Source organism: Myotis daubentonii, chromosome 1 (genome assembly GCF_963259705.1).
Source record: "Myotis daubentonii chromosome 1, mMyoDau2.1, whole genome shotgun sequence".
NCBI lineage: Eukaryota > Metazoa > Chordata > Mammalia > Chiroptera > Vespertilionidae > Myotis > Myotis daubentonii.
In genome coordinates this window covers 45,401,550-45,429,000 of record NC_081840.1, presented here as the reverse complement: position 1 = coordinate 45,429,000, position 27,451 = coordinate 45,401,550, and the positions used below count along the sequence as shown (strand labels likewise).

Below are 27,451 nucleotides of genomic sequence, written 5' to 3'. Positions count from 1 at the left end.
CTCAACCCCACTTTCAAGTAGAAAGGGCCTGGAATTAATATAAAGGAGCCGCCCTAGCCAGTTCGGCTCAGTGGATAAAGCATCAGCTTGTGGACCGAAAGGTCCCGGGTTCGATTCTGGCCAAGGGCATGTACCTTGGTTGCAGGCTCCTCCCCGGCTCAGGCCCTGGTCAGGGCACGTGCAGAAGGCAACCAATCGATGTACTTCTCTCACATCCTTTATATATATATAAAGGAGCCATTACCACCCACCTCCCACTCCCAGAAAGGATCTGCAGGCTAATGGAGAACCAGGGCATGGAGTTCCTAGGGGGGAAAAAATAAACATGAAGTTTGAGGGTCAATGGTCAGGGCTACAGGGCATCCCAAGAATGCTACTGATTCTCTGACCAATAAGGGCTCAGCCAACCCTTGTTCAAGGAACAAGAGCAGAAACCCTCCATCTGGGCAATCGTGCATACCCAATTTGATTCCTCAAACATCTGATAAGCACCTCCCAGGCCAGGCACTGGGAATAGAAAGACCTCCCGTGTAAAACTGAAGTGCTGCCTCAGAATAAAAATATCCTCAAAACAAGCCACCTGAGAGATGATTTGGGGCTTTAGGGAGTGTGAGAGATAGGGCCAGAGCCATGCAAGTTTGGTTTAGCAGCGAGCATTCTCAGGAAAGCAATAATCAATAAAGTAATTCAAGCCAGAGCTCTAATTTTTTGAAACTGCAACATGTGCTATAGGTGTGCAATGACACCTTGTAGTATGGAGAAAATTAATTTAAAATGGTTAAATATGATACACTGTTTCACATTACTTCCACATGCTTTTAGTTTAACAAATAAAAATTATAGACTTTTTAAAAATATGGAGGTGCTTTATTTTGTTGTTGTTCTTAATCCTCCAATGGATATTTTTCCATTGATTTTTTTTTTTTTTTTTTTTTTTTTTTTTAGAGAAAGCGTGGAAGGGAGGGGGAGAGCAGAGAGAAAGAAACATTGATGTCACTCACATCGATTAATCGCTTCCCACACATGCCCCGATCAGAGGGCCTGGGATGGAGCCTTAATCGGAGATATGTGCCCTTGACCAGAATCAAACCCTGGACCTTCAGTCCACAGGCTGATGCTCCATCTACTGAGTCAAACCCACTACAGCAAAATACAAGATTTTTTAAGAGCCCACACCTTCCTTCTTCAGGTAACCACAAAATAATCCAGAAGAACGAATCCAGACCTCATTCCCTTTTCTTTCAAAGTTAATCACTGACTCAGATACAGGTCCAGATGCCAAATTCTCCACATTTTCTTCTGTAACTCATGTAAACTGTGGCAAAAGGAAACCTGAAGTGTGTTTATCTAAGAACATGGGCATGCTCTCAGAGGTCATACCAGGTCCTGCCTGGGGAGCGGCCTTCTCTTGGGTAACTGCTCCTTCAAGCCATGACTCCAGGCAGCCAAGACTCTGTCTGGCCTGGACCAGTTTCCTTAACAATGGTGCGCAATAAGGAATATGGCAACAGAATGGCCTGGTAAGAATCTGCCTGTGTTTCTCCAGCGGCACAATGAGCCCCATGAGAGGGACAGTCTGTCCCTCCAGAGGTGACTATTTGGGGCTCTCTGAAGCTCTCCTAAGGAATTATGGGTATGGAAGCAAGGGTGTGCCCCAAACTGAGAGCACTGATAACCTATCAGGAGGAACATGAGATAGTGTGAGCTCTATCAAGGGCACTTGTGGGAAGAGCTCAGGAGATTTATCTCAGTGCAGTGGCAGATGCAATGGCGTGAGCGCACTCCGCCTTACAAGCTTCCTCAGCACATCAGGAAGTGGCAGCGCCTGCCTGAGTAAGCCCCCTAGAGCCCCTACATAGTATCCTATCTTTCCTACCATTGGTTGCTCTAGGGATGGTGTAAACTTCTGATTGGTCTGGAATGTTATATATGTCGCTGTACTTAAACAATAAAATCAGATCTGCGTCTTGAACCAGTCTCCGGAGTCGGGCATGCTTCGCAAGGACTCCGTCGACCTCACCCCCGCGGGACCCCCTGCCTCAGGAACTTTTACTTGATTGATAGCATTTGAATTTTTTATAACAAGAATATATTACTTGCATAATTAAAAAAATTTAAAGCATAAACAAATCGAAACACTTCCAAAGCTCCCTTTGCATTTATCCCATATTCATCAAACAAATCTGATTCTGTTTGCCAGCAAGCCCTTCCAGCAGGAAGAGAAGGTGCTGAGCATGCTAATCAACTTGGATGTTTCTTGGTAAAAGTTAATGATATGCGCTGTGGGGCACCATCTCGGTGGGTGTGGTCCCTCAGACTCCTATCTCTTCTCCTGAACAGATCCCTCTCTTACCCTACCACCACAAATGCATCCTGGACCAGCTGGTGTGGCTCAGTGGTTGAGTGTTGACCCAGGAACCAAGAGGTCTTGAGTTCGATTCCTGGTCAGGGCACATGTCCATTTTGCGGGCTCAATCCTGAGTAGGGGTGTCCAGGAGGCAGCCAATTGATGATGTTCCTCTCTCTCATCAATGTTTCTATCTATCTATCTTTGTCCCGTCCTCTCTCTAAAAATCAATAAAAAAGATAAAATCTATACATCTTGGCAGGACATGCCAAGCCCTGCATGCTCTGGCTGGCCTCACCTTTTCCTGCTCCCCACAACGGTCCCACTAAAATGCAGACTTGCTCTTCCCGTGAGCTCCTGGATTCTGCCCGTCCTGCTACTCCTCCTAGAATAGCACTTTCCTCCTCTCTGCTCCCTGGAATCTTCCATGTCCCCTAGGGATCCAGCATGATCTCAGCTACTGCTCTTTGTTGGTGTCCCCTGACCCCAGCTCAGTGCCAAGGATTAGGGTTCCTGCTCTGGGCTTCCTCACTTTATTCCAGTGCTCTGGAACTGAACCTGCAAAATCTCCGAGGTCTGCCTGCATAGGGCTTACCCCACAGTCCAGCTGAGCACACTGTTAACCTGCATCCTAGGCACCTGGCCCACAGCAAGGGCTCCATTAAAATCTATCGACAAAATAAAGGTATGTCACCCCCAAGGCTCTGATATCACAAACTCACAAAACTGAACATCTCAATTTGCAGAACAAACTGTGGGGAAAGTCAGTTGGCTTATCTTTCTCTGACCTCCCTGAACATGAAACATCGTGTACAGTGGCCTAGGCCTGCGATGCCCTCAACACATTCCTAGCCTAGATTTCAATGGACCATGTGGGAGGCAGGAAACTGGGCCTTTGTCCTATTACATCCCGAAAGTGAAAGCAAAGAGGGAACCCAACCCTGACCACCTCATCAGACATAATTCTAAACACCTCCTTAAATCTGTTAATGTGGTTCATAACATTAATTGATGTTCAAATGTTGAACTCATTTTGCATCCCTGGAATAAACCCAACCTGTTAATGAGGAATTGTTTTGTATACATTGCTGGATTCAGGATCCTAATATTTTATAGAGGATTTCTACATTTATACTCATGAGTATACTGGCTTATAATGTTCTTTTCTTGTATCATTCTTATCGAGATGTAGGATCAAGGTTATACTAGCCTCTTTTTCAATATTCTGGAAGAATTTGCACACAACTGGAATTACTTATTACCTCAGTGATTGGTAGAACTCACCAAGGAAACCTGGTAGGCCTGGAATATTCTTTGAGTGAATTTACTAATTCAGTGTCTTTAATGACTTATAGACCATTTCAATTTTCTATGTCTTATAGAATCAACTTTGGAAAATTATATTTTTCTAGGCAATTCCAAACATCTGAATGACAAAAACAACTGGTATCTGGAATGCTGACCCTAAAGTGAACTCTGCAAGAAATTAAGTGCCTTGTGAATCATCAAAGACACAACAGCTCACATGTGTACTCGATGTTCCACTTTCTAAGAGCGCTGCCCGTATGTTACCTCATCTGAAGATCAAGGTATGGGGTCGGCTCTGGTTACTTTTGGGGTGTGTGTGTGTGTTTGCAAAGGGATGAGTAACTTCCTATCTGGCTGAGCCCGGTGATTCAGATCAATACCCATTTGCTGGCCACACCAGGAAATGGTGCGGAGGCCTTCCTGTTGAATCCCTCTCCACTCCTGGAAGTCACTTGTCACTCACAAGAGGAAGCGGCCCAGGGTGCCTGGGGAGTGTCCACATGAGGCCTTGGGAGTGTGCTGAGCTCACTGAAACCCTCCGGAGGCCGGGCTGGAAATGAAGTCTAGGGGCTGTCGTGTTCACGCACCGGGTCCACGGGACACGTGGCCTGGGAAACAGCGGGCGGCGCCGGGGCTGGGGGAGCACACTCACCAGGGCCTCGAAGTCCTTGCAGTCGTGGCGGGCGTAGGACGCGGGGAAAGGCCGCAGCGCCGAGTCCCGCCGGTAGCTCTGCAGGGCCGAGGCGAACAGGCTGCACCGCAGGTCCGCCGCCAGCGTGTCGCGGGCCGCCGCCTCCCGGACGGCCGCCCAGCCTGCGGGCTGCATCCTGGGTGGCGGCGCCCGGCCTGCGGGGAGACGCGGCGGCTCAGGAGCGGGCGGAGCCTGCGGTCAGCGCGGGGCTGGGCGGGGACAAAGGGCCAGAGGGGGCTGGGGTCGCCAGGCCTGGGGTGGAGCTAGGCGGGATGGCCGGGGTGAGAACGTGCTAACGAGTGTCTCCCACGGGGGTCCCGGCCGGGCGCTCGCTGCCGGGAGACGGGCGGGTGGAGGAGGGACCGGTCAGGGGCCGCGGGTTAGCGCGGCGGGGGTGGGAAGGGCTGGAGATAATGGGGCCTGGGGGGGGGGTGGTCCCGGCCCTGGAGGAGGGTCTGTGACATGGGATGAGCCCACAACGGCGGGAACGTGCTGACCCGCGTCCTCCGCAGGGCGTGGGGCCGGGGCACACCCAGGGGACCGCGGGCAGAGACCCCTCCCCGCGCGGCGCCGCCGGTGCCTTCCTGTCCCGCCTCCGGCCGGCCCCGCCGAAGCCCCGCGCTCGCCCGGCCGCCCTGGGCGCCGCCTGCGTTCCGCCGGCGGTACAGTCCGCTCGCCAGCCCTGCCCGCCCGAGGGGCTCGGCGCCCCGCGCACTCGGCCTACCTCCCCTCCCGGCGCCGCGCTCCCGGTGCGGCTCCGCGCTCCGCCCAGCCCGGCCCGGCCCGGCCCGCCCCTTCCCCGCCCGCCCCTCCCAGGTGCCGGCTGTGCCCGCCCTCCGCCAGCCCAGCGGCCCGGCTGCGAGGTGTCGGCCCCGCGGACACCCCCAAGCTGCTGCGTGCCATTCTCGCAGAAGCCGGGACCAGCAACCGACCCAGGCGCCCTTTGGACCCGCCCTTGGCCTTGCCTTTGTCCCGGCTCCGTGGGCTGTGACTAGTCTCTCCTGGGGAATTGCTCCTACCTACTGCCTCCCTGTTGGGTGATTTCCCTCCAAACCTGGTTACACAAAAGGGGCCGTTTATCACCCAGGGAAAAGGAGTCCCCGAGTGCTGCAGCGCTTGCCCAAGGTCCCACAGCCCGACCAGGTGTCTCTGGGATTCACACCCAGATCTGAAAACCAAACGACCCTCCCTCTGCCTTTCCGCCTCCAGAATTTTCGGCGTTGCTTAAGTTTCTGGCCTTTCAGACGAGGCGGGCCAAGTTCCTCCTTTGGAGCCCGCTCTGAAAGGGGGCCTGGGGAGATGGACCTGACTACAGGGGGAAGGGACTTGAGCCCCATCCCCGCTCCCAGCTTAGAACCCTGTTAGAGAGAAAACCCCAAAGTTCGGCCTCGTGGTCGCATGGAAATCTAATCACAGGCCATTGCTAATTCCTGGATCAAGAGCCCCTCAATAACTTGCCCACATCCCCACACCCCAGCATCTTCTGAGGGAGGAACCTCCCCTCCTGCATCCAGGCTGAGCTGGGCCCTGGTCTCTGAGGAAAGGCGGTCTAGGCCAGTGGCCGGCAAACTGCAGCTCCCGAGCCACATGCGGCTCTTTGGCCCCTTGAGTGTGGCTCTTCCACAAAATACCACATGTGGGCGCGCACGTACAGTGCGATTGAAACTTCGTGGCCCAGATGCAGAAGTTGGTTTTTGGCCTGGGCGAGTCTATTTTGAAGAAGTGGCATTAGAAGAAGTGGGGGTATGTTCGCTGAGGTCAACCCCTCATATTGAGGACGTTTTTAGCAAAGGGCAGCTTAGGAGTACCCTAATTAAGTTAATAACAATGTACCTACCTATATAGCTTAAGTTTAAAAAATCTGGCTCTCAAAAGAAATTTCAATCGTTGTCCTGTTGATATTTGGCTCTGTTGACCAATGAGTTTGCTGACCACTGGTTTAGGCCATTGCATTGTATGGCTTTGGGCAAGACTGGATCCCCAGACACCACAAGGCTTCCCAGGCCAGGCATTGAGTGCTGGCTGCTCCAGGAGTGCTAGTCAGACCTCTGGTTGCTCTGAAGCCTGGACTGGTCCAGAGCTCTAAAAAGTGTCCTAATGTACCCAAAGAGCTGAAGGTCACGCCCAGAAAGGCAGAGCCTCCAGCAATGGGGCAGGAGGCCTGGGAACTGATACTGTTACAATAACATGATTATTAACCAACAGGAAAGGAATAAAAGGGAGTCTAGATCATGTAGGCATGCCATTTATATAGCTTTGCCAGAAAGCTACAGTCAACTGTTAGTTCTGATCAAATAATCCAATCAATGTCCCCTCCCCTGGGAAAGTGATCTTTAGATCATTTCACAACCAACATTCCCTTTTGCTTAGACCACATTCCATTTGCTAAGTAAGACCAGTAACTTTCCCCTCCACACTTGCCCAGGATCCAGACTCGCCCAGAGAATTCTCTGCGGAAAAAAGCCAGCCTGGAGTCCTTTAAAATCTCTGACTCCCATAGCTGGATGCTGATGCCATTTTAGGGCTCCGCCCATCTGGTTTCCAGATGACTAATAAATTCATAATTCTTTACCCCTTTCAGCCTTCTGTGTACCTCCTTCGGCGGCCCTAACATTAATGTTTTCCAAGTCTGTTCCCAATAGATCACTGGAGGAAGGGACTGGACAATAGAGGTATGCCCAGTAAGGTCTGGGTGATGTGGGAAGGTGATTATTTTTTAGTCACACCTGGGAACAGGGCATTGGCCAAAGGAAATGTGTAGGCATGGCCACTGCAAGTGCCAGAAGATTTCATATTTAAACTCTTGAACAAAGGCAACCTCTACCATTGCTCCAGCCTGACTCCTGGCTCCTGGCCACACAATGGACTGGTGGACCTGTTGTAGGTGCGGTCAGACCAAACCTGGGTTCAGCAACCTCGGTACTTGGGTTCCGGCTAGGAAAGAATTCAGAGCCAAGATCCAAACTGTAAGAGAACATTTACATACTTGGTAACTTCTAGAGGTTGAAAAAGTAATTCCTAAAAGAAATGGGAGACCAGCCTGGGAAGAGGGGCAAAGATGGTGGACACTGAAGAGAGTGTTTTGCAGCCGGCGGGACTCTCTCCTGACCCAATTTTGTTTAGCTTCAGTAGTAAGGCCTCCCAAAGACAGCTGGCCAACCAGGGAGACAACCCTGGTGCAGCTCCGGAAGAGAAGGATTGCTTGAAGACCATGGAAGGGAGGAAGTTAAGGAGTGTGAATACCTCAGAAGCCTCCAGGAACTTGCCATCCCTTTGATCCAGAATGACCATCAAAGGCAGCCACCAACCCAGGCCCCTGACCCATCCACAGATATAGTGGCCACTGGGGATGGGATGCTGTCCCAGGCTATGAAGGAGCTCACTGAGGTTTCTAAGAAGTCTCTGGAAGAAAGAGAGAATGCGGGTGTTGACCCCATGATCCAGAAAAGTGCACCCACCAGAAAGGGGCCGGCAGCGAACCCTGGGCCCAGACAGAGCCCAAGGCGCCGATTACGAGGCAGCCCCTGTGCAGACCTACGGGCTGGCCATGTTGCAGGGTGTGGGCTGCAACCCTGGCTGGGGCATCGGCCACACCTTCAACCAAGTGGTGAAGCCCCATGCAAACTCACTGAGGCCTAAAGGGTTTCGGCTGGGCACCAACTTAGCTGAGGTCCAGGCCCTGGCCCCCACAGGCCCCCACCACCCACCGAGCCCAGGTGAGAAGCAAGAGAAGGATAAGGAAGATCAGCCTCAGGACTGGTGCCTGGAGGAGCTGTGGTGGTTCGTTCTGGCCCTTACAGAAGCCTCTAGGGCAGTGGTTCTCAACCTGGGCTGCCCATTAGAATCACCTGGGAATCTTTTTAGAATCCTGATTTCCGGGCCTCATCCTCCGGAAATTCTGTTTCTTTGTTATGGGGTGAGGCCACAACATTAGTAATGAATCTTTTTAAAATCCTGATTTCTGGGCCTCATCCTCTGGAAATCCTGTTTCTTTGTTATGGGACGGGGCCACAACATTAGTAATGAATCTTTTTAAAATCCTGATTTCTGGGCCTCATCCTCTGGAAATCCTGTTTCTTTGTTATGGGGTGAGGCCACAACATTAGTAACAAAGAAACAGAATTTCCGGAGGATGAGGCCCAGAAATCAGGATTTTAAAAAGATTCATTACTAATGTTGTGGCCCCCATCCCATAACAAAGAAACAGGATTTCCAGAGGATGAGGCCCAGAAATCAGGATTTAAAAAAGATTCCCAGGTGATTCTAATGTGCAGCCAAGGTTGAGAACCACTGCTCTATGGGAAGGTGGAAGGCCTGGACCCTGACAATGTCTGGGCCATGATTCATTTGGCCAAGGGGAGCCATGTGGTGACTGTTAGTGAGGACTGCCTGTGTCCTGTCTCCCAGCAGGAATATGACAAGCACTTCTTGGAGCCCAGCCAGGTGAGCAAAACTCCCTCATCAGGGCAACAAAACAGAACAGCCTTGTTGCAGAAGGCCTTCCAGGGACCAGACCCTTCCATCCGGCGGGGAGCTGAGGAGAGGAAGCTGAAACACCTTCCAGACCCACAAGAGGAGCCTCCATCCAAGAGTAAGAAAGCAGCCTCCAGGGGTCAGCACCGGCTGCACAGGGACCTGCATGTGCGGTTTGTGACCAAACGGTACTAGCGCGGTCAGTATTACAGCACCAAGATGATAACCGAACATGTCCTCCACCCAGATACTTGTGTATGTTGGTCAGATGAAGGCCAGGTCCTGGAAGGCGTCAGGGGGGACATGCTGGAGACCCTCATCCCCAAGGTCCAGGGCAAACGGGTGATGGTGGTGCTGGAGCCACAAGCTGGAAGGGCGGGCCACCTGCTGGGCTGGGACAGAGCAGAGCCAGGCTGTGGTTCAGCTGCGGAGAGAGAATGGGCTGGTGGAGCTTCGCTATGATGCTGTTTTCGAATCCATGGGCCCCACTGACTCACACGAAGACTGACCCAGCGGCCCATTCCCTTCCCCGGGCAGTTACCAGTCTGTACAGAGTGAGAAGCCTGCCTCTGTGAAGGGGGAGGTCACTGTTCCATCCTGCCCTTGCCGTGCAGCCCTGGGACGGGCAGGGCATGCAATGGGTAGACCAGAAGGGAGGCTGGGCACACAGCTAGCGTTTGCCAGCAGTTAGTGGAAAATAAAAACCATGTCAAATAAAAGGGATAAATAAGTACAGAAGAAATGGGCTTAGGAAACAAGTTATAGAGGTAAAGGAAGCCAGTTGGAGCTTGGAGTGAGGAAGCTAATGGTCACTGCCTGGGCGGGGAAGGCAGGGGGAGGGGGAAGGGAAAGCAGGGGCGCGCTCCCAGGAGGGAGCCAAGGGGAGACTTTCACCTGGAAGCTACAGCTTCACACCCCAGGGAACCCCAGCTTTGTCCCTCCAAAGGGATTAGCTCCCCGCCCTTCCCCAGCGCTACTGGATGGGGGGAGGGGAGGCAGGGGAACGGGGAGGACATGCGCAATAAGGTAAAAATGGCGCAGGGGGCGGTGCTGGGCCGGAGAGGCCGTCAGTCTAACGAGGGGCGGGGAAGATGGGGGGGGGGGGGGTATGGAGCCAATGCAAGCCCGGGAAATTTGGGAAACTGACTAGGAGTGATTTAGAATAAACTTCTGGTGCCTCCCAATCCTATAAATCTAGTGAACAAATTCTCTTGCTGTCGACCTGCACGACCTGCATGTTCTCTCTCTGTTGCTTTAGTAGCTACATGGCTGATGGCGGTGCAGACTCCACACTCCAGGCGGGACAGCAGCAAAGCCACAGACCGCAGCAGGAGCACAAGCTAAGCTCACCAAACGCTCACCAAATGCACGGGACCTCTGCACACTTCGGGCTCTGCTTTTCCATGGTGAGACGGACAGAGATGGGACATTGGGGAACTTATTTTACTTCGCGAATAAATTTTGTCACCAAGCCTCATCCCCCTCTGGTGGGTCTCTGGAAATTTGTTTTTCCTCACAACATGGCAAGAACACCACTTCCACTGGCAATAAGACCACGACTCCGAGGGATGCACCTGCAGAAGCTGATGATTCTTCTCCTGAGGTCCTTCCCTAAGACGCCCCTATACTCCCGGCCTTTAAAGTCCTGACTCAGGCAGCCCTGGCCTGTAAGTGTCGTCCAGATTTGCCAAGGTTGCGGGTTCCATCCCTTGGCAGGTCACCTGCAAGATGCAACCAATGAATGCATAAAGAATCAGTGTTTTGCCCTAGCCGGTTTGGCTCAGTGGATAGAGTGTTGGCCTACGGACTGAAGGGTCCCAGGTTCGATCCCGGTCAAGGGCATGTACCTTGGTTGCGGGCACATCCTCAGTGGCGGGTGTGCAGGAGGCAGCTGATCGATGTTTCTCTCTCATCAATGTTTCTAACTCTTTATCCCTCTCCCTTCCTCTCTGTAAAAAATCAAAATATTTTTTTAAAAAAAATCAGTGTTTCTCTCTAAAATCAATAAATAAAAATGTAAATAACCCTGGCTGGTTTGGCTCAATGGATAGAGCGTCGGCCTAGGGACTAAACCAAAGGGTCCTGGGTGCGATTCTGGTCAAGGGTGTTAGGTTAGGTGGCTCAGGAGGCAGCATAAGAAATAAAGAGTCAAGTGAATCAGAAAAGAAAGGAAGGAAGGAAAGTTTATTCTGCGTCCGGGAGACCCACGTACCCCCAAGGGACAGGGCATGTGGATTCACGCCAACAGGGAGGGGGGCGCTTTTTTTTATGCTGCGGTTGGGTGAGAGGGGGGACATGAGCTGAGGTATTCAGTTGAGGAAGTTTCAGCTGCAGGGGGTCAGCCAGGTATTCAGGAAGGAGTCAGTATCTGTGTGGGGGTCATTGTGGATTCAGGGAGAAGCCTGTATCTGTGTCTGGCATGCTGATCTGTTAGAAATGCCAGGGAGAGTCCATTATCTCATCACATGTCTGCATGTATCTGATCCTGGGCTCTCTCCGACCTAACAAAGGGAAGGTACCTCGCCTGGGCCCTGGTTGGGGCCGGAGCAGGGGGCAACCAATTGATGCACAGCCATCTTTCTGTCTTTCCCTCTCTCTTCCACTCTCTGTAAAAATCAATAGAAAAATAGCCTTGGGTGAGGGTTAAATTTTTTTTAAAAAATAAATAAAACCCTCTCTCCTTCCCAGGAGCATGCCCATGCCTTTCTCTTCCCCTCTTCCTTCCCCACTGGCCTGAATCGCCTCAACCCTAAGGGCTCCTACCAGACTTACAACCAGGAGAGCAATGGGCAGTGGCAGCTCATCCTGGACCAAACCCCTGAACCTGTGCCCAGACCCTCTTTGCTCTGACTCTCCTGTGCGCTGACCGCAGCCCCGCTGACCGCAGCCCCGCCTGGCTCACTCCTTTCCCAGAGGCGGCTGGAGGGCCAAAGCAGCCCACCAGTCTCTCTCCTGTTGCTTCCTCGGTGCTAGGCCCTGCCATGTGTCACTGTCTCCAGCTTGTGAGAATAAACAATCTTTTCCGTCAAAGAAGGGCCTTTAGGCAGCGCCATTTTGGGTCGTGTGACTTGCAGCTCCCCTGGGGGCCGCCATGGCAAAGGTCAACCCTTGACCACGCCCTTACTTTGCCTCATGGAATTAGCCAATCACGCAAGACTGGGAGCCTAAGCTCTTCCAATCAAGAGTGAGGAACGGATCGCCTGCCTGATGCAGACATCAAAGCCCCAGCGGACCAGACCCTGTGCGTGTGCACCTCCTGCAGGAGTAAAGGTATTTGCTTTTTGCCTTGCAGTCTGGCTCCTGAATATGCTTTGTGTCCTACCAGGGCCCCTGATTTGGGGAGCTCGCCTTACTTCTTACAAGCTTTAATAAACGTACTCTCAAAACCACCTGGACTCCGGTTGTGAAGTCTCGCCTGCAGGCTGGCCCCAGACAGACCCGCTCCAGCCCAGTCCCTGCCTGGTCACAACTGTGGGCCCCTAGACTGAGCCTCATTCTTAGCCTCAAGGATTGTTCGCTGGATAAATACATGAAAGTTGCTTCTTCTCTGAAGCATACTAATAATAACATGTTGAAGATAGGGGCAACTGGTTGTGGGGTATAGAGGACTCTGTACCAGCTTCACAATTTTTTTTATACATTTAAAACTTTTCTAAAAAATAAAATATGTTTTAAATACATTATTGCCAAATTGAGTTTAGGCTAAAAATACAGGGATGATTTATCACAGAAAATCTATGAATGTAATTTTCCACATTGTTAAAGAGGAAATCACAGGCCCAATATGGCGTCATTTCTGCTAAAAGCCTATCATACCAAACCTAGATTTAACATCTAACCTAAATGCAGTTTCAGCCTCTCCCAAAAGTGGAATTTTAAACTGATCAGTTTGGAATTTCCTGATCCACATTAGTGAGGTAATCTCCCTGTTAAAACCCCCTGCCTTCCCCTAAGGAAGATATCCCTGCTTAGGATAATCCACTCTTAACTTCTCAGTTCTGCCCTCTTTCTTCCTATAAAAATCTATTTTGGCCTGGCTGGTATAGCTCAGTGGTTGAGCATTGACCTAGAAACCAGGAGGTCACAGTTGGATTCCCACTCAGGGCATGTGCCCGGATTGCAGGCTCAATTGGGGGGATGGCGGGGGGGGGGGGGGGGCGCAGGAAGTAGCCGATCAATGATTCATCATTAATTTTTCTGTCTCTCTCTCTCTCCCTCTCCCTTTCTCTCTGAAATCAATAAAAATCTATTTTGTACAACCCCTTGAGAGTATCCTGGGTAGTTGCTAGATGGGATGCTTCTGATTCATGAATTACTTCATGAACCCAATAGATCTTGGGGATGAGGGTCTCCAGCATGTGCCCCCTGACGCCTTCCAGGACCTGGCCTTCATCTGTCCAACATACACAAGTATCTGGGTGGAGGACATGTTCGGTTATCATCTTGGTGCTGTAATACTGACCGCACTAGTACCGTTTGGTCACAAACCGCACACGCAGGTCCCTGTGCAGCCGGTGCTGACCCCTGGAGCCTGCTTTCTTACTCTTGGATGGAGGCTCCTCTTGTGGGTCTGGAAGGTGTTTCAACTCCTCTCTTCAGCTCCCCGCCGGATGGGAGGGTCCAGACCCTGGAAGGCCTTCTGCAACAAGGCTGTTCTGTTTTGTTGCCCTGATGAGGGAGTTTTGCTCACCTGGCTGGGCTCCAAGAAGTGCTTGTCATATTCCTGCTGGGAGACAGGACACAGGCAGTCCTCACTAACAGTCACCATGCAGCTCCCCATGGCCCAATGGGGTGAGCCTGAGAGGGGGCGGTGAAGGATTAAGAAAAGACAAGAGAAGAAAGCTGGGTCTGGGTGGTAAGCTGCCCCCTCTGATGGAGAGAGACAGTGCCACAGCCTGCAAGCCGAGTCTTTATTTTATAGCCAGATTCCACGAAGCAAAGTAAGGGCGTGGTCAAGATGGTTACAACCTTCTCCTGGGTGTCGAATCTACTCAATTGCATGCACCTGATGAGCTTTGTTTACTTGCTGCACCTCCCACAGCTTCTATCACTTAGCCACGTGGGACCAGTGCAAACACTGTAGCCCACATCTCCCCTTCTTTTCTCTGTTTTTAAACACTTTCATTTACATCAACAAAAGCTCTAGGCAAATTATGCAGCATAACAAAACATCAAGAACAAAACTCTGGCTATTAAACGCCTCAACAGCCCTACCTGGTTTGAGTCAGTGGCTAGAGCATCAGCCTGTGGACAGAAGGGTCCCGGGTTCCATTCCGGTCATGTGCCCAAGTTGCAGGCTAGATCCCCAGTGGGAGGTGTGCCGGAGGCAGCTGATTGATAATTCTCTCTCTCTCTCTCTCTCTCTCTCTCTCTCTCTCTCTCTCTCTCCCTTCCTCTCTGAAAAAATATATATATATAACAAAACAAAACAACAAGAACAAAACACCTCAACAAAGGAGATCTCTAACATTACTGTGCCTGACTCCTGGCTTACAGCACTCAGGGCTCACAAATTCTATGAGGTTCACGGACATCGGGGACTCATATAATGGACTGATGGATCTGTTGTATGGTGCAGGAACTGCAGACCAAACCTGAGTTCAGCAATCTCCATACTTGGGTTCTGGCTAAGAAATGATTCAGAACCAAAACCAAACTCTAAGAAAGCATATATTTGGAAAGTCATAGAGATGCAGAAAAACTAATTCCTCAAAGAAATGGGCAACTGTCCGCTGAAGAGTGCCTTTTGCAGTCCGAAGGGCTTAATAATAAACTTCTGGCAGCAACTCTTGAGATTAATAGCCACCATCAGTGTTGCAGTTTCCTGAAAAATGAGTAACAGACTAGTCATTTAGTCGCACTTTGTTTTGAGATGCACAGTTCTTCTCTTTCTTAAGATTTCTATAGGTAAACCATTCTGAATCTCCAGCCAGTTTTTATTATTATTATTATTAGTTGCCTGGAGAACAGATTTGTGCCTAATTTCCCTTGTGATGAACTATTTACAACTTTAACGTCACACGAACTCGAGGGAAAGCAATGTATAACTGACCATGTCCAAAAACGGGTTCAGGTAGGAATATTCCTACTCTGTCTGGAGTTTGTCCTTGTGATTTATTAATAGTCATCACAAATGCTGGCATCATAGGAAACTGTCTTTGAATTAATTTAAATGGGAGGCCAGTGTCAGATGGGGCAAATCAATTCTTGGAATCAGAACAAACTCTCCTTCCGCAGATCCTGTTAATACTTCAGCTTCGATTATGTTAGGTTGCAATCTTTTTTAATATATATATATATATATATATATATATATATATATATATATATCGCTTCTCGGCCTTTTGGCTAAGATCAAGTGTAGTATCTGTTCTTATCAGTTTTATATATATATATATATATATATATATATGTATATATATATATATATATATATATATATATATATTTTATTGCTTTTTTACAGAGAGGAAAGGAGAGGGATAAAGAGTTAGAAACATCGATGAGAGAGAAGCATCGATCAGCTGCCTCCTGCACACCCCCTACTGGGGATGTGCCTGCAACTAACGTACATGCCCTTGACCAGAATCGAACCTGGGACCCTTCAGTCCCCAGGCCGACGCTCTATCCAGTGAGCCAAACCGGCTAGGGCAGGTCGCAATCTTTTGATAATAAATCTCCTACCATTACAAAGACCCTATTTCCTATTAAGATTTCTCAGTAGCATGATGATTGCACCTACTTTCAATTTTAACTTATGACACGGCATTCCTGAAGGAGTAATACTATTAAGAAATTTGATGGCTCCCACGCAGTGTACTCAGGTGGGACCAGGAACTCGCTCACCATGTCCACAGCGGAGGCGGGGGTGTTTTCCACAGAGCCCGGGGCAGGGCCCTGGATGCGTTTCCCGAAGAACAGGAAAGGGAATGGACAGGCCCCCTCTACTTCATCCAGGGTGCAGACCCACAATTAGGACTGATGAAGGCCTGGTCCACTGGGGACTGTGACAATGGTGGAGATGAGTGGGGGCAGGAGATTCGTCTAACTGAGCAAGCCATTCAGGCCATTAACAAGCTGAACCCCAAGCCCAGACTCTTTGTTCTGTGTGGGGACCTCATTCATGCCCTGCCAGGGATGCCCTGGCGGAAGGAGCAGACGAAGGACCTGCAGCGGGTGCTCGGGGACGTGGACAGCGACATCCCACTGGTCCTGGTCAGTGGCAACCACGACGTGGGCAACGTCCCCACGCCCGAGACCATCGCGGAGTTCCAGGAGACTTGGGGAGATGACTATTTCAGCTTCTGGGTCGGGGGCGTCCTGTTCCTCGTCCTCAGCTCCCAGTTTCTGTACGACGCCTCCAGGTGCCCTGCCCTGAAGCAGGCCCAGGACCAGTGGCTGGACCAGCAGCTGAGCGTGGCGGGGCAGCTGAAGTGCCAGCACACTATTGTCTTCCATCCCCCTCTTCCTCCAAAGCATCGACGAGGACGAGGACTACTTCAACCTCACCAAGCCCGTGCGGAAGGAGATGGCAGACAAGTTCGCCAAAGCAGGTATCAAACCTGTGTTCTCGGGCCACTACCACAGGAATGCTGGGGGTACCTACCAGAACCTTGATGTCATGGTGTCATCTGCCATCGGATGCCAGCTGGGCAAAGATACCACGGGGTCTGAGTCCTGGTGGTCACCGCTGAGAAGATCGTTCATCGGTACTACAGTTTGGACGAGCTGAGTGAGAGGGGAATAGAAGGTGACCTGATGGACTTAAATGAAGGAAAAATGATTGCCGTTATGATCCAGTCACTTCCACTTCCACTGTCTTTTAATTTTGCCAGAAACAGCAGCTTCTAAATGAAGAAGTATCCAGGCAGATTTATGAATTTATGTCCTTTGCATAGAGCTGGGTCCTATTCTGAATTACATTTGAAGTAGAACTGCCTTCCCTTTAAGAAAGAGAAGGGGCTGATGAGGGTTGGAGCCTGGGAATAAGAGAACAAATGATGCTGGAATATCTCTGCATGAGTGTTTGAATAAACTTTCCTAATGATGTGTTTCTCAACTATCTCAAATTCTCTGCATTTATTTATTTATTTTAAAATATATTTTATTGATTTTTTACAGAGAGGAAGAGAGAAGGATAGAGAGTTAGAAACATCGATGAGAGAGAAACATCAATCAGCCACCTCCTGCACACTCCCCACTGGGGATGTGCCCGCAACCAAGGTACATGCCCTTGACCGGAATCGAACCTGGGACCCTTGAGTCTGCAGGCCAACACTCTATCCACTGAGCCAAACCGGCCAGGGCTCAAATTCTCTGTTTTTAAATCACATTGTTTTCTCGCAGCGTATGGTGAGTGTCTACCTTATGGACCTCAATCCCAACTGGTATCCCAGTGTAATCTTGGGTAATTCCTCGAACAAACTGCATCTCATCAGTTAAATTGTAGTCATGGCTCCGACGCTTGGCAACAGGAAGGTCATCTCCTCTCCCTCCTAACAAAGCAGACAGCTCTCCTCCTGCCAGAGCTGTGCAGGCACTCATTTCCACACGGAGCTGTCAGGTGCCGAGGCCTGTGCTGGTGATGCAGTTGGTACAAGTCAGCGCTGAGTTTGCCTTCTTGGTGACTAGAACAGTCACCTTTGCACCTACATTAGCCATCTACAAAAGTCTCACCCAACAGGCCAGGACCAGAGCCCTAAGGTTGCCTGGCTCACGTTCTGAGTTTATTCGGTTCACACCGGCTGCTGCAGGAACTCCACAGGTTGCTGTCCTCATGTGATCAGAATGACTTTCCATTCCTGAGACTTTTCGCCATGTTGACTTTGACGGGAAAAGTGGGAATTGAGAGGAGTTCTCAAAGGAATCAAAGCAGAAATTTCGGCAGGGCAAAACTGCTTTCAGCCGCTTTAATGGGATTGGCGCCACCTTTGATTCACTGCCCTAGTGCGGGGGAGCGAGGATGGTGACAATCGGCACTGTTTCCATGCCGTCTGCTTTGCTGCGTCTTCGCTGCAGCTCCTAACACTGTGCTATTTCATCCACGTGGTCTGCTTCTGCAGATGTCCTGATGGGCAGGGAACGTGGTGCCCCCAGTCCTGCCAGGAACACCTCACAGTGTCACGCAGTAGCACTTCCTCACCCCGAAATGCCTTCAACAACCGGCTGCTTACAAATGAACCGCAAAACCCATTAAGACTTTCTCGTTAAAAAGTGTTAGTCAACGTAGCAAAACCATGAGAAAGTAAATGGAAAGATAGTTAGATTTGTAAATTCATAAGGAACAAAAGACAAGAAGTTAATTATACTATAGATCGGTGACACACTGTAGCTCATTGTTATGTGGCACAGGAAAATTAAAAATGTTCAAAATTTTTTAAAAAAAGGAAAGAAATTTGATGGGAAAATTTTCCTTTTCAGCATCATCCATTGAATCGATGGAATCATCACTCAAAGAGGTGTGAAAATCTCCATCAAGTATATCCAAAATTTCTTCATTTAATTTTTGAACGTGCTCATTTTTAGGACAAAGAATCACACGTTTAGATATGTTTTTAATATTATCTATAGATATACTATTTCCAATGGTAGCTTCAATAATAGATCCGTTACAAATCATTTCATGGGGGATTTCAATAATATCCATTCCTAAATGAAAACTGCTATCAAGTTTGCCATCTCCAAGTTTTACTAACCATTCGCTATAAGCAGAATCCTCTGATCTCATATTTGTTTTAAGAGACAACTGTATGAAACATCCCCAATACTACAGTACTTTAAACTCGTTTGTATTATGGCCGATCGCATAGCATGCAGCACAACACTGAGACATTGTCGAAAATCCCTTCCGAGAAGGAGAACTTTCCCACCAAATGCAGTATCCACAACGTTTATTTTTAAATTGCCAGTACGTGTCATATGTACCGGCCAATCGGTCAGTTGGACTGTTGGTCACTTAGCCTTAGATAGATAGATAGATAGATAGATAGATAGATAGGTAGGTAGATGATAGGTAGATAAGTTCTGCATTGTTGAAAGTATTGTATATGGCTCCCTTTTTTCCCCAGCCATGAGGTAAATTTCAACTTTTGGCTCCCTCCTGCACACCTCCCACTAGGAATTTATCCCGCAACATGGCCATGTGCCCTGACCTGGAATTGAACATGGGCCAGTGCTCAACCACTGAGCCAAACCAGCTGGACCTAAGTGTTGTTTTTATGGAGAGCGGCTACAGTGTTTGGACAGGTTCAAGCCTCGGACTAATGAGAGGGCACAGTCCTCTCGTGGCAAAGCCACGTGCAAGTCCCAGCTTGGAGGGCAAAGCCCTCGCAGCACAATTATAGCCAACAGCTATAGTTGTAAGCTTGACCTTAAGGTCCAAACCTGTGGTCCCACGTGTCTGAGTGAGGTGGGCTTGATAGAGTTCAGGTGCATGTAATTGAATAGATTCAAAACCCACGAGAGCGTTGTAACTACACCCTTACTTTGCCTCGTGGAATCTGGCTGTAAAATAGACTCGGCTTGCAGGCCGTGGTACTGTCTCTCTCCATCAGAGAGGGCAGCGTTCCACCCAGACCCAGCTTTCTTTTTTTGTCTGCCTTTTCTCAATCCTTCACTGCCCCCTCTCAGGCTCACCGAGCCTGGCTGAGCTGGCTCGGCACAGTTTTAACAAGGTTATGTTGTCTGAAAAAAAAAAAAAAAAGTATTTTAAGTTAGTACTTTTTACAGCTTGTGTTTAATTTAGTTTGTGAGTATATGTGGGCTACCTTAAAGCAATAAAGGACATAATTTTGTTTTGATTTCTGATAGACATACCCATTCCAGTTACCTTCTACTTATTGGTTTTTACAGAGAGAAGTTAAAGGAGACAAGATAGGCACCAGTTGTTCTTCCACTTATTTATGCGTTCTTTGTTTGATTCTTTTTTTCTCTTTTTAAAAAAAAATATATTTTATTGATTTTCTACAGAGAGGAAGGGAGAGGGAAAGAGAGCCAGAAACATCGATGAGAGAGAAACATCGACCAGCTGCCTCCTGCACACCCCCCACTGGGGATGTGCCCGCAACCAAGGCACATGCCCCCGACCGAAATCAAACCCGGGACCCTTGAGTCCGCAGGCCGACACTCCATCCACTGAGCCAAACCGGTCAGGGCTCTTTTTTTCTCTCTAAGAGTTTATTTAAGCCACACTGACAGCATATGCTGGGAAGCAAGATCTCAAATGCTCCTTGGTTGATTCTTATATGTACCCTAACCGAATCCTCCAGGTGGATCCACTCTTCATCTGAGCTACCTGGTCAAGGCCCTTTTACCATTTTCTTAACAGAAGTATCCTCCAGAGCAGTGGTTCTCAACCTTGGCTGCACATTAGAATCACCTTGGAATCTTTTTAAATTCCAAGGTGATTCTAATGTGCAGCCAAGGTTGAGAACCACTGGTTGAGAACCACTGCTCCAGAGTTTCTTTTTGCCACTCCTTCATATTATTATTATTATTAGCACTGTGCAGTTTTATTCACCATTCAAGTACAGTAGCATCTGGTAAGATCGGGACAGAATTGGGATTTAAAAGTGAACAGATATTCAGCATCTAACAATTTAAAAGAAGCCACTACATACTCTTTTCACAAACATGTTTTCACAGAGCCAGTACAGTGCTAACCATTGACCCAGCCCACCAAGTGTACTGAAGTAGAAAAGATACAACAAGAAAAATAGCTACAGCCCTAACTGGTTTGGCTCGGTGGATAGAGTGTTGGCCTGTGGACTCAAGGGTCCCAAGTTCGATTCTAGTCAAGGGCATGTACCTTGGTTGTGGGCACATCCCTAGTAGGGAGTGTGCAGGAGGCAGCTGAATCGATGTTTCTCTCTCATCGATGTTTCTAACTCTCTATCCCACTCCCTCTCCCTTCCTCTCTGTAAAATTCAATAAAATATATTTTTTTAAAAAGAAAAATAGCTACATTAGAAAGACCTCAATACTTCAGAAAAAGAGTAAAACACTTTCAGTTTCTCCCCTTTATCCCCTAAACAACATCATACAGTCTGGATTTACCTATCGTCCTACATCAGCTTCTAGACTATTTGTCAGGAGGGCAAAAATACAATGACACTGGCCAGTCAGTCTTTGCATATCTAGGAAGGGGAGGGGGAGAAAGTCAGTTCTTAAAACAAATGAGTGAGCTTCAGTCTCATCAGCAGGATCTTTGGAATCTTTGTTCTTCCGCACTTCAGTGTGTTTGTCCTCTCGCAAACACTCCAGTTTGGCAGCCATCTGTGCCTCTCGGTTCTCTTTGTTGGCTTCCATGTTGTGGGTCAGTTTCTCCTCTGCCATGTTAGTGAAGTTGTTGTTTTCTTCAATTGCTTTCTGAAGCCATTCTTTTAATGGAAGTTTCCACTCTAGTTCCTTTTTACCACTCTCCTTGTTCCCAGCCCGGCTTGCCCTCTCCAGCTCACCCTTCTTTTGCTCTGGTTCTTTTCTTTTTTTCTTTTCTTTTCTTTTTTTCATAGCACTCATTGTACAATAAAAATATAATTTGAGATACAGATAGAGTTTTTAACTTTATTTTTTCAAATATATTTTTATTGATTTCAAAAAGGAAGGGAGAGGGAGAGAGAGAAACATCAATGATGAGAGAGAATTGTTGATCGGCTGCCTCCTGCCCACTCCACACTGGAAATCAAGCCCACAAAACAGGCATGTGCCCTTGACCAGAATCCAACCTGGGACCCTTCAGTCTGCAGGCCAATACTCTATCCACTGAGCCAAACCGGTTTTTAACTTTATACAAGTCCCATTGAATAAACACAGGTGAAATTGATTTTAATAATATAGTTTATTTAATTCGATAGGTCCAAAATGTTGTGATTTCAGTATGTAACTAACATAAATAATTATTGAGATGTTTTACATAATTTTTCTCCATACTTTAGACTTTGTTTTGGCAGAGCTAATCTTATTTACATAAAATACTTAATGTACTTTCTTATCAGCTTTTTCTGTTCTATGAGCTATTATTTGTTGGAGTTGTTGCTCTGTTCTAGTTTATTTTCTTTCTTTTTTAATGATTTGTGTTTTATTTTATTTTTTAAAATATATTTTTATTGATTTCAGGGAGGACCATTGATCAGCTGCCTCCTGCATGTCCCCTACTGGGGATCGAGCCTGCAACTCGGGCATGTGTCCTGGCTGGGAATGGAACTGTGACTTCCCAGGTTCATGGACTAATGCTCTACCACCAAGCCACACCTGCCCAGGCTCATTAGTTGATTCTTTTTTAAAAAATATATTGATTTCAGAAGGAGAGAGAGAGAGAAACATCAATGGTGAGAAAGAATAATCCATTGGCTGCCTCCTGCATGCCCTCTACTGGGGATCAAGCCCGCAACCTGGACATGTATCCTTGACCAGAATCGAACCAGGGACCCCTCAGTCCGTAGGCCTACACTCTTTCCACAAAGCCAAACCAGTTAGGGCCATTAGTTGATTCTTGAATGTGCCCTGACAGCAGGATCAAACCAGCAACCTTAGCCTCCCGGGACTATGCTCTAACCACCTAAGCTACTGGGCCAGGGGTAGAAAGACTTATACTGAGGGATTGGCTCATACAATTATGGAGGCTGAGAGGTCCCATGATCTGCTATCTTCAAGCTGGAGGCCCGGGGAAGCAGGTGGTGTAGTTCCAGTCCACACTAAAAAGCTGAGATCAAGGGGAGCCAGTGGTTTAAGTCTGGTTCCAAGGCCAAGGCTCAAGAACCAGGAATGCCGAAGTCTTAGGACAGAAGATAAATGTCCCAGCTTACTCAGAGAAAGTAAATTTACCCTTTCTCTGCCGTTCTGTTCTGCCTGGACCTTCTGAGGATTGGATGATGCCCACTGCATTGGTGAGGGTGAGCTTCACTCACTCTATGGGTTCAAATGAGAATCTCTGCCAGAAACACTCCCACAGGCATACCCAGAAACAATGTTTTACCAGCTGTCTGAGCACCATTTAGTCTGCCAGGTTGACACATATAATTAACCATCACGGACCCCTTCATCTCTGAGTTTCATCCTCATAACCACCCCATGTGGGAAGCCACGCTGTGCTCTCTTTACCATACACAGACCCAGAGCGCCCTGGACCGCTTTTGTCCAGACCTGCAGGCCCAGTTTGCTTGTTTCTCCTTAGGCAATAAATCCTGCCCAGGGTCTCCTTCTTGGGTGTTTCCCTCCAAGACTGACAGCCGGACCAAAAGGATTCATTAAAACCCTGGGAAATGGATGCTCAGAGTGGTGCAGGTCACAGGAGAGCATGGATCTGGATTGCCCCCATTTCTGCCTTCCCGCCCCAGGAATTCTTCACGTTGCTTTAAGATTGTGCTCTCAGATGCCTCAGGATTTTCCTTTGGGTCCTCTGTAATGGGATGCGGATTGGGGATTAGGGGTGAGTAAATACTTTGATCTAACTTCAGGAAAGACTAGAGTCCCATCTCCTCTTCCCCTTGAGAGAGAACCGAACAGTCCAGCCTTGGTCAAGTGGAAAACCCAGTCCAGGACATTACTGAGATTCCCTTGCTCTGCACTGTCCAATATGGTAGCCACTCACCATGTTGGCTATTTATATGTAATTATTTAAAATTAAATAAAATTAAAAATTTAGTTCCTCAGGTGTACTAGTCACATTTCAAGTGCCCAATTGTCCCATGAGAGTGGTGGCTGCCATTTTGGACGGCTCAGAACACAATCATTTCTATCACTGCTACCCTAGACCCAGAAGCTCCCAACACCCCCACCCAAGGCAGAAACCACTGAACAACCTCACTCCACAGGGAGGCCGGGCTTGGCCTGGCCATAAAGGAGAGGTGGCTGGGTCAGTGTTTGACTTTGGGAGATCTATGAAGGATTCCATTCCTGCCTCCCTTTCACGGAATAAAGGGTCTTTTGTCATCCATCCTAAACCTTTCACATGTACAATGCTAGAGGATCTAAAAATGCTCAGGGTTCCCAATAAATGTCAATTTAAAATCTTTGCAGTCATTTGAGAAAGGGAATGAGTCTGGACAACAAATTCTTTTGTAATTTAAAAGATGGCCTAATCTTTTCTTTCAACAGAATTTAAGGAGGACTTAATCCAGTTGTCATTGTTGAAACTCTATTTATTGATTTATAGAAACAAGGTTTTTCAGGTTAGCTATAAAAATGGGGGGAGCCCTAGTCGGTTTGGCTCAGTGGAGAGAGCATCAGCCTGTGGACTGAAAGGTCCCGGGTTTGATTCCAGTCAAGGGCACATGCCGGGGTTGTAGGCTCAATCCCCAGTAGGGGGCATGCAGGAGGCAGCCAATCAATAATTCTCTCTCATTGATGTTTCTATCTCTCTTTCCCTCTCCCTTCCTCTCTGAAATCAATAAAAATATCTTTTTAAAAAATGGGGACTGAACCCAGACTCCTCCAGCAATAAGTAATATGTATCTATCTAATTAAAAAATGCAGTTCCAATAAAATGACACATTTATCTACACTAATAAAAGACTAACATGCAAATTGACCATACCTTTGCTACACCTTAAGCCACGCCCACCAGCTACTCAGAGCGACTATATGCAAATTAACCCAACCAAGATGGTGGCCAGCAGCCACGGAGCTGGAGTAAGCAGGAGGCTTGGTTGCTCCAGTGATGGAGGAAGCCAAGCTTCCCACCTGCCACGGCGGCTCTGAGCTCCACTCAAAGCAACAAAGTTTCAATTATAGAAGGTAAATAAACCCCAGATACCTGCTTTCAGCCAGCCGTGGCCACAGAGCTGGAGCGAGCAGGAGGCTTCCCTCCCGCCTGCCCTGGCTGGCTCTGAGCTCCTCTCAAGGCTACAAAGTTTCAATTATAGAAGGTAAATAAATCCCAGAATAAAAAAGAAAAAAAGGAGAGGCAGGGAGCTTCCATTGCCGGAGAGCTTGGCCGGCCTGAAAATGGCCCTCAGCCCCTCACCCAGACTGGCCAGGCACCCAGTGGACCCCCCACCCTAAAGGGGGTGTGGCCAGCCTGAAAACAGCCATCAACCCCTCATCCAGGCTGGCCAAACCTCCATGGGGTGAGGGTCCCCACTGGGGGGGGGGGCTTGACCAGCCTGCAAACGGCCCTCAGCCCCTCACCCAGGCTGGTCAGGCACCTCAGTGGGGACCCCCATCCTGAAGGGGGTGTGACCAGCTGCAAACAGCCATCAGCCCCTCACCCAGGCTGGCCAGGCACCCCAGTGGGACCTCCACCCTGATCCGGGACACCCTTCAGGGCAAACCAGCTGGCCCCCACCCATGCACTAGGCCTCTATCCTATATAATAAAAGGGTAATATGCAAACTGACCCTAACAGCAGAACAACTGGGAGTGACTGGTCACTATGACACACACTGACCACCAGGGGGCAGACACTCAATGCAGGAGCTGCCCCCTGGTGGTCAGTGCCCTCCCACAGGGGGAGCTCTGCTCAGCCACAAGCCAGGCTGATGGCTGCCAGTACAGCGGTGGTGGTGGGAGCCTCTCCCACCTCCTCAGCAGCGCTAAGGATGTCCAACTGCAGCTTAGGCCTGCTACCTGCTGGCAAGTGGACATCCCCCGAGGGCTGCCGAGCTGCCAGAGGGATGTCTGACTGCCAGCTTAGGCCCGTTACCCCAGGGAGCAGCCTAAGCCAGCAGGTGGACATACTCCAAGGGGTCCCAGACTGCAAGAGGGCATAGACCGTGCTGAGGGCCCCCCCCCCAAGTGCACAAATTTTTGTGCACCAGGCCTCTAGTGTTTAATAATTATCAAAATGTGAAATGTATTTATATTAATAGAGCATGTACTACAAATAATTGTAATGATAAGTTAGTCCAGAAGAAAAACATTAACACATAGAAATTTAAGTTCAAAGATTGTGGGACAAGTTTTAAAATTCAACTATTGTACTTATTTTGTCATCAAAAATATGATTGAGTGCCCTGGTCAGTATGGCTCAGTTGGTTGGGTGTCATACCATGCCAGTTTGATTCCAGGTCAGGGCACATGCCCAGATTTTTTACTCAATCCCTGGAAGGGGGGGGGGGGTGTGCAGAAGGCAGCTGATTGATGTTTCACTCTCACATTGATGTTTCTCTCTCTCTCTTTCTCTTCCTATCTAAAAATAAATATATTTTAAAAATATGATTGAATAATCAATAAAGCACTTGCAGGTATGAAAATATATTTGTATTCAATTCTTGGATAAATAGAAGTGGCAAACAAGTTCAAGAACAAAAAAACAGTTATGTGAAAAATTAAAATTAAAAAGTTATGGTGGTGGTCCTTTTGTGGGTGGTGGCGAGCGCGGGGAGAACGCCATGAAGGCCTCGGGCACGCTTCCAGAGTACAAGGTGGTGGGGCGCTGCCTGCCCACCCCCAAGTGCCACGCCATCCCTCTACCGCATGCGCATCTTTGCACCTAACCATGTTGTTGCCAAGTCCCGCTTCTGGTACTTTGTGTCTCAACTAAAGAAGATGAAGTCTTCAGGGGAAATCGTCTATGGTGGGCAGGTGTTTGAAAAATCCCCCCTTCGGGTAAAGAACTTTGGCATCTGGCTGCGCTATGATTCCCGCAGTGGCACCCACAACATGTACCGGGAATACCGGGACCTGACCACCGCCGGCGCCGTCACCCAGTGCTACCGAGATATGGGGGCCCGGCACCGTGTCCGCACCCACTCAATCCAGAGCATGAAGGTGGAGGAGATTGCAGCCAGCAAGTGCCGCCGACCAGCAGTCAAGCAGTTCCACGACTCCAACATCAAGTTCCCGTTGCCGCACCGGGTCCTTCGTCGCCAGCACAAGCCACGCTTCACCACCAAGAGGCCCAACACCTTCTTTTAAATGCAGGGTCTCTCCGTCCCTTGGTCTGCCCAAATAAACTCTTTGGGAAAATTAAAAAATTAAAAAGTTATGGTGGTAAGTATCAGCTTTCTTGGATATTTACCTACCATTGTTTACCATTAAAAGTGATCTCTAATCAGCTTAAAATATCAATATTTACAATGCACAAAATATTAACCCTTCGTATCTACTTAAATGTATGATATCAGTGCCTTTACCCTTGGCAAGTCCTATGAGGTGTAGCTATTATCATAGGGCAGGAACTTTGCTCCCCCACGGGTCTCTAACTTTCCATTACGTTGTGAGATGGAGCAAGCATATAGTAGAGTATCAAAACAAATGTTTGTGTGGGTGAACCTCACAAACATTATGCTAAGCAAAAGAGACCAGTTACAAAAGGTCTGCTTTAATTTAAATTGGCCAACTAACTGCAGATGGAAAATATTTGGAAAAAATGTCACATTGTTGCTGATGTGTACAATGTAGTTAAGCCTGCATCAGTTGCATCTATACTGAGTATGTACTGTAGAGACTTTTTTCCTTGTCATTATTCCCTAAACAATCAGTATAAGAATTTTTAAAATATATTTTTATTGATTTCTGAGAGGAAGAGAGAGGGAGAGAGAGATAGAAACATCAATCATGAGAGAGAATCATTGATTGGCTACCTCCTGCACGCTCCCTACTGGGGATCCAGCCTGCAACCCAGGCACGTGTCCTTAATGGGAATCGAACCCGAGACCCTTCAGTCCACAGGCCGACGCTCTATCCACTGAGCC

The 27,451-nt window shown here is 48.5% G+C and overlaps 1 protein-coding gene and 4 pseudogenes across 5 annotated transcripts in view; 4 read left to right on the top strand and 1 right to left on the bottom strand.

The window, feature by feature from the left end:
• PARP16 (poly(ADP-ribose) polymerase family member 16) overlaps window positions 1-5,169 on the bottom strand; it is a 31,848-nt gene extending 26,679 nt beyond the window's left edge. For 3 of the 5 annotated variants that reach the window (XM_059697895.1, XM_059697903.1, XM_059697922.1), the window contains exons 1-2: window positions 5,071-5,145; window positions 4,308-4,501 (exon numbers count right to left, since the gene is read on the bottom strand). In XM_059697895.1, the coding sequence (XP_059553878.1) occupies window positions 4,308-4,481 (174 nt within the window). In that variant the 5' untranslated portion in view covers window positions 4,482-4,501; window positions 5,071-5,145. The other 2 variants (XM_059697912.1, XM_059697931.1) reach the window with 2 other exon arrangements.
• A 45-nt stretch (window positions 5,170-5,214) lies between these two features.
• LOC132235502 (G-patch domain and KOW motifs-containing protein-like) lies at window positions 5,215-9,578 on the top strand (annotated as a pseudogene).
• Window positions 9,579-15,147: 5,569 nt separating this feature from the next.
• Window positions 15,148-15,240, top strand: LOC132222960 (U2 spliceosomal RNA; annotated as a pseudogene).
• A 386-nt stretch (window positions 15,241-15,626) lies between these two features.
• Window positions 15,627-16,889, top strand: LOC132239939 (serine/threonine-protein phosphatase CPPED1-like; annotated as a pseudogene).
• Window positions 16,890-26,110: 9,221 nt separating this feature from the next.
• Window positions 26,111-26,738, top strand: LOC132235475 (large ribosomal subunit protein eL20-like; annotated as a pseudogene).
• The last annotated feature ends 713 nt before the right edge of the window (window positions 26,739-27,451 follow it).